The 6,883-nt window shown below is 53.5% G+C and overlaps 1 protein-coding gene across 1 annotated transcript; it reads right to left on the bottom strand.

Moving 5' to 3' along the window:
- Nucleotides 1-5,234: 5,234 nt before the first annotated feature.
- On the bottom strand, nucleotides 5,235-6,340 carry LOC123082832 (uncharacterized). Its single transcript, XM_044505070.1, has one exon. The coding sequence runs from the start codon at nucleotides 5,935-5,937 to the stop codon at nucleotides 5,539-5,541; it is 399 nt and encodes a 132-aa protein (XP_044361005.1). The 5' UTR covers nucleotides 5,938-6,340; the 3' UTR covers nucleotides 5,235-5,538.
- Nucleotides 6,341-6,883: the final 543 nt, after the last annotated feature.

Raw genomic sequence — 6,883 nt, 5'->3', positions numbered from 1 at the left:
TTATCCAATCTTCAGTGGCCCAGCGGATATTCGGATCATCGCGCGTGTCGGCAAAGTGGTGTACAAGCTCCAACTCCCCCAAGGCAGTAAGATCCATTCGGTGATCCACGTCTCACATCTCAAGAGGGCGATTGTCATTGAGGTTTAGGTGGAGAAGGAGCTACCTCCAACACTTTCCATCAACACTGGCTGTTGGGGAAAACCAACCTAGAAGGGGGATGTTAGCACTACTACGACAAGGCCAATAACCAAGGGGACCTAGGACCAAACAGGGCCACTTGACGGTGATAAGGACTACCAGAAGACTAAAGCCGTGGCACCAACGTGTTCCACTCGTCGAGTACTTAAGCGAGCAGAGTGTGTTGCGTGGAGGCAACATGGATTGTTGTGATGCTAAACAGTAGTTGACCTCGTTGGCAAACTTTTCTCCTCTATCAACCAACCATTTCCCTTCCTCCTCAGGTCCGCTCCTTCTTTCAGATCTATCGTGTGAGGGAGAGACGAGACCCGTTACGGAGGGTGTCGCAGGCGTCCGCACTGACGCAAACCCAGCCCAAATTTGGGCTGAAAGTGGGTCACGGGCGGACAAAAAAACGAACACTCATTCGGTTTTTTTGTTCGCGCGGACCAAAAAGCGAGGGTGGAATAATGGATCTGTGCGTTGGAGTTGGCCTTATCTCGCCAACCGGCCGGGGTCAAAAGACTTGCTTGGAATGATTTGTGGAAGCCCAGAAAGACACGAGAAATAGTGCAGTCCCGTGCAGCGAGCCCATTTCCCCACACGTTCCTGCCCAGACATATACGACTACCTCTAGGCTCTAGCCGATGCCAGCATTTTACAACTTGTAATAATTCAAATAAAGCAGCTGGCTCACCTCAAAGTGAGATGTGTGTCTCTCTGAGGCCGATAATTTCAAACTGACACGCTGCTTTCTCTTCCGTGCCTCAAAGGAGTAATCATGCCAGCTTTACGACCCTTTGGTTCAAAAAAATTGTCTGTTTGGTTCCGCAGAACAGAGTGCGATGACAACGAGGTAGCTGAGCGGCCCTTCCAAACTAAAGCACGCCCCAGTAGGTTGTACTCATACACCACGACCACGTACACTACACCCCAGGATGATCAGTGCAGTGGACGGAGTTGCCGATTATCCTGGAGTGTGGCAGTCAGGGCCGGCCCTAGGTAGGGGCAAGAAGTGCGACGCCCTAGGGCCCCACCTGATGAGGGGGCCCAACATATGTGGTACGTATGCTATACATCCCATCGTTTTATTGTTCAGCCAATCGTTTCTTCAAGTAGAGTTCTTCCATCGATCTAACCAAGGGGCTAACGCCACAGCCGCTGTTTCTTCTCCCCGCGTCTGTCTTCTCGTTCTCCGTTCCGCTCCACTTCCGAAGCACCTAGCAATGATTATGACTGGTTCCGTTGATCACCCTTAAATTTTTCATCACACCTACTCGTACCTTATGGATTTCTCATTATTTTTCTGCAGCACACCTATAAGTACGTCCCATCCTATGAGCAGCCGCAGGGGGTAGGCCGGCGAACCACATCAGTTATGTTTGCTTTGCAACTAGGATGGACACGGCCTCAAAAAGTTCTAGTAACTTTTCAGTCTGTTTTCCATTTGATCTTTGTACTCAATTATGTAATTTTAGCTCACTAGTTGGTCTTCTCTTTCTATACAGGTTTCTCAAACACAAAATTGAGGATGGAGCGAGGTTGAAGATGTTTGGAATTGGCTAGTTCAATTTCTACTTTTGTCCTCCAACGATTCAGCTGTCCCCCCCTCCTTTCCTGCAGTATACGTATAACCTAAAAAGCTATGTTGGTTGTTTGCTAAAATTTACCATGTTCAGGTGTATTATGAGATCATATTTGCCAATGAATTCTTGGTACTGTTGTTTAGTTAGATGTCTGAAGTCTGATAAATTTTTGTGATGATATATATCAGTATGAATGAAATTATTGACTATGTCTTTCTTTATGGGCCCCACTTTTGAAGCTCGCCCCGGGCCTCGGAAAAGTTAGGACCGGCCCTGGTGACAGTATGCAGGCCGTGCAGATGATCAAGGCAAAAGGACCGGATCGTTCCCAGCATGCGATGGTGGTCTCAAAAGTAAAGAGTCTTATGGATAGAAGGGAGTGTTGTGTTACTCACATCTCTAGAGAGCAAAATAATGTTAGTCATATGTTAGCAAACTTCGGTCGAACGGAGAACCGTACTGTGGTCTGGCTCCGCTCTGGACCTGCTAATGTCCCTAGTCTGTGTAGGGATGAATTCGTGTGCTCGTGAGTAATACAATCCTTTTACCCCGAAAAAAAAATCATTTCCTTCTCACACGCTGGCATACACACAAGTCACAAGACGAGAGCCATCACGTCAAGCAACAGAAAAAAAAACCGGAAGAAACGTCCGAGGCTACTGAGCCAACCGCTCCATCATGTCTTGATAATTTTTCGGCTGTGCATGCATGCATGGCATGGCACCACAGGAGCAATCATGCATATCTGATTAAGCGGATCACGCACAGAAATATCACGAGCGGGGCATCGGATAATGGATGCAGTCGACGGATGGGGACTACGGTGCGCACGCACGGCTTTAATATACGGTTGCAAGCCCGGCCGACGTGATTACGCCGGCGATCGACTGGGATTGTTACTGGTTACTCCCTCTGTAAATTAATATAAGAGCGTTTAGATAACTAAAATAATGATCTAAATGCTTTTATATTAGTTTACAGAGGGAGTATTAATCTTGGCGTGTGGGATAGGGCAATCATGCGCGTGCGCCGTGACAGTGACCGAACCCGACGACCCTGGGGTCGCATCGCAACGTGGAGTGCTCAAGTCCTCTGCACTCATCGGTAGTGTACTAGTGTACTTGAGATTTACGAAGTCACCGTAGGCGCCTCGTTGTTGACGGGAACGTCTCCTTTCACTGAAAACGCATCGCCGGAAATCCTAAAATAAATCCAAGAATAATGCGAGCACCAGAATTTGAACCCTAATGGGTTGGGGATATCACTGTCCACCTAACCAACTCAACCAGATGTTGATTCGCTAATTAAATGGCTTCACGGATAAGAAATACCCAGAGCAATTTGAATGGTTTCACGGATAAGAAATGGCCATGGGAGAAAGTCAGAGGGCATCACCCGTCGTCGTCATGGACTGGAAAGGGACACAGGCAAAGAGAAAAGAGAGACAGAGGCTGCCGCTGCATTGGCAATTTGGCATCCTCCTCCTCCTCCTGCCGTGCGTGCCTTTTGACCGCGACACGCACTTGAAATAAAGCCGGGCTGGTTCACGGTGTGGCTCGCCTCGCCACACATTCTCACCTACTTCAAAACTGACCCGAGACTTTGGAGAATCTTCCCTTCTTTCTTTTGGTCTTTTGGACTAGGTCCCTGCCCGGACCGCCTCGCAACGGGACACCACACGTCTTTCTCCACCTCATCTTGTTTGCATGATCAACACACACACACACAGAGACAAATATTATTGTTACACTCTGTTTTTCTTGATGAAAAATGTGCCATCTGTGTCTTGACTGACAGACAAAAACTGTGATTGGGTTCCCTGAATTGCAAATTTGCACGCATGACAGCACTGTATGTCTGTATTTCTGTTTTCTGCTATGTTCTGTTTACATTTATCAAAGCAATCAATCACATACGGAGGTAAGAAATGAGCAGAGACGCTCGCGTCGCTCCCAGGGGGGCGGCACGGGCGAAAACCTAGCCGCCGCCGCCCCCACTCCCCGCTCCCTCCTCGCTCCCCTGCCGCCGCCGGGGGATGTCGACAGGCAAAGCCTGCTTAGCGGACGGCGGCGGCGGGGCTTCCTCGTTGCGTGGCGTGCGGCTTCGGCCCTGGACGGAGCTCCACTCCTGGTTGCGGCTGGGCGACGGCGGGCCCTCTCGTCGGCGCAGGCAAGCCGGGGCGGCGGCCCCGGGCAAGGTGGCGGCGCTGCTCCCTCCTACTCTCTCTGCTGAGGGTGTTCGGGGCGGTGCTAAGGCCGACCACCGTGGATCTGACGCCCGGCGTCCTGATCTGGCGGTGGTGGCACTGTGGTGCTGCAGTGGCGGAGCTGCGGCGTGCAGCGGCTGCTGGGCGCACTGGGTGCTGGAGTCTCCTCCCTCGGCTGGGGGAGCTGCGGTGGCGGCGGTGAGCTGCAGTTTTTGGACGGCGGCGCGGTGGCCCCGCGACGGTGGTCTCCGGCCCTGTATTGGAGTGCCCAGCTTCTTCCTGTTGCGTAGCAGAGGGCTGGGATTGAGGTGGTTGTGGTTGTGGCCGGAGGTGTGATGCACGGCGCAGTATTCCGTTGCGTCGTCCAGGTGGGTTTGGTGGTTGACTGCAATGCTCCTTGCACAAAGTGTTGTTCTCCGGGCGAAAGTCTTGCACCTTCTCCGGTCGGTGCCGATGATGGCGGCGTTCTTGAGCGTTGCATTCCTTCCTGAAGGCCTCATTGTGGAGATTCATCCATCTACATTCACAATTGTTATGTGATTCCGGGTGAAAACCCAAGCTCCATTGGTGCGGGCGGTGGCGACATTTATGCCGTTACCTTCTTGAAGGCACCGCCTTGGAATCCTTGACCTTTGTGGGGTGGTGGGTTCATGACAATTGTGCAAGTTTGCGTCATGGTCAGGGCAGTGGATGCCGGGGCGGCGGCTCCGGACGGTGGAAGTACGCCGAGGCAGCGGCCTCGGATGGCTATGCAACGGCGGCTCTATGGGGTAGGTTCGCGGCTCTGCATGGTTTGGGTGGCGACTTGGTGCTGCAAGGGTAGCGAGGTCGTCGGCCCGGTCGGACGCGGCCTGAGGGGTTGGTCTGGCGGGAAGTCGGGGCGGCGGCCCCGGATGTTTTGGCACAGCGTTCGTGGTCTGCGGATGGTTGTCTCGTGTAGCAAGGGCTACAGGGCGCCCGAACGGTGCGGCGCTATGGCTCGTGAGCGGGCGGGGGATGTCGGAGCGGCGGCTCCGGAGTCGGGTGTGTGTGTTTGTTGCAATTGCGGCCTTGTGTCGTGTGGTCGACAAGGCTTGGTTGCTTGTGCGGTTTTCGGCTTGGTTTTCCTTATAAACTGGTCAGTTTGTGAGGTTTTCGATCTGGTTTTCCTTATAAACTGGATCAACTCTATTCTTCTATAATGCATTGCTAGAGCTCCTGGCCCTCTGACGAGGTTCCGTCAAAAAAAAAAATGAGCAGAGACGCAAGCCAAACACCACAGCAAGAACAGAGAAGGCTTCAGATAGATACACAGTTAACTCATTCAGAGTAATTAGACACCAAAAAGAAGGAAAAAACATCCACACACAACCAATCCCACTTGAGCAACAGCTGCCCTGTTTACTTAATCATCCTCCATCTCTCTCTAGTCTAGTCAAACAGCGAGCACAGCAGGCGACGACGAACACTCCATGGAGCCGGAGCAGAAGCCGCCGCTCGCTACCATTCACCGGCTAATTGTTTCACCTAAGCAATCAAGAGCTTAACTTGGAAGCCAGCAAGTGCGCTGACGCGTTGGCCTTCTATGGCTACCAGAAGCAGACGGACGCGGAGTTGGCGGCGGCCGCCGGCGCCTTTCCGCGGGGGATGCGGCCGTACCGGAACCCGTGGACGCCGGCACGGCGCGGGGAGGAGCGGCGGCGGAGCGCGGGCGCGGCCCAGCCGAAGCAGAGGCGGATGCGCGCCCGGAGGCGACGGAGCCCCTTGGCGGCGGCGCGGCGCAGGCGCCGCGCCCCGGCCCAGACGACGCGGCGCGTGCGCGCGCGCGGCGAGACCTCGGCGTCGCGGGAGAAGTGGTAGCTTCGTAGGAACAGCTGCCGTCGCTCCACCTGCCGCTCCCACTGCGCCATGTACTCCAGGTACGGCCACGCCGTCGTGGCCATGGTCTTCTCCCCCGCCGACGCCGGCGAGGCCGCTTGCACAGACATGGGCGCGGAGAGGCAGGTTCTTGGCTCCTGGCTGGCTGGCTCTGCTCGGGCTCTGGGTCTCTTGGTGGTGGAGGCAAGAAGGTGGTAGAAGAAGGTGATTAAGCGCGTGCGATGGGGAGGACGAGTAGCGGTAGCGGCGGGTTGCGTGGAGATCTGAGGAGGGGTACGGCGAGACGGAGTACTTATAGGGAGGGAGCGGCGGCGGCTGGAGGATGAGGGGCTGCCGGCGCTGGCCGCAGGCAGCTTCGGGGGGAAGGGAGCGGAGAGGAGAAGGGAGATGGTTGGAGTGGGAGCGGGCGGGTGGCCCGTTTTATGCTAACCTTGGACGTTTTGCCTGCGCTTGGCGGGCTAATTTACTTTACTTTTCTTCGACAATATCATACACTTTGTGCTTGATTGGAAAATGACACTGCCATTTGTAGCTTCCTTCTAGTCTCTACCACAATTTCTTAGTATTTTTGTTCTCTGGTGCTTGAGGAGAGTTGTCATGTCTGGCATCCGTGTGTGGTGTCTACATGGAAGTCAGTGTAATACATGTTCCAGAAATTGGACAGTCTGATGACATTGCATAAACCCGACCATTTCACCAGGCGAAGGAATGCTTCAGAGCAAAATTTATGGCACAGTGCATTTGAGGATCGACAGACACTTTCACTTTGGCACTGATCTAATTTGAGTACTACCAGAGCATGGCCATCGGCCCATGGCATGTGTCAGTGCAGATTTCCATTCCAAAAACTATTGCATGTTGCGATGTACTACTGGGATTAAGGCGGGACCGGTGAGCCATTTGGTGTGCCTTTTCTCCTCTTGTGACCGTTGGATGGGCCGGCCAGGCAGGCTTTAGACATTTTTTGCACTTATTTACTGTTTCGCCTCTGTGCATGTTTAAAGACTGAAGCTAGCGCGTGAACGCATGCTGAAACTGTCCAGCAGACCGTGCGTG

This window comes from Triticum aestivum, chromosome 4A (genome assembly GCF_018294505.1).
Source record: "Triticum aestivum cultivar Chinese Spring chromosome 4A, IWGSC CS RefSeq v2.1, whole genome shotgun sequence".
NCBI classification, from domain to species: Eukaryota; Viridiplantae; Streptophyta; class Magnoliopsida; order Poales; family Poaceae; genus Triticum; species Triticum aestivum.
The sequence above is the reverse complement of the archived record's forward strand: the minus strand, read 5'-3'. Positions and strand labels throughout refer to the sequence as shown.

Coding starts and splice junctions, on each gene's coding strand:
- LOC123082832 (XM_044505070.1), bottom strand. CDS start 5,937: ATGTCTGTGCAAGCGGCCTCGCCGGCGTCGGCGGGGGAGAAGACCATG.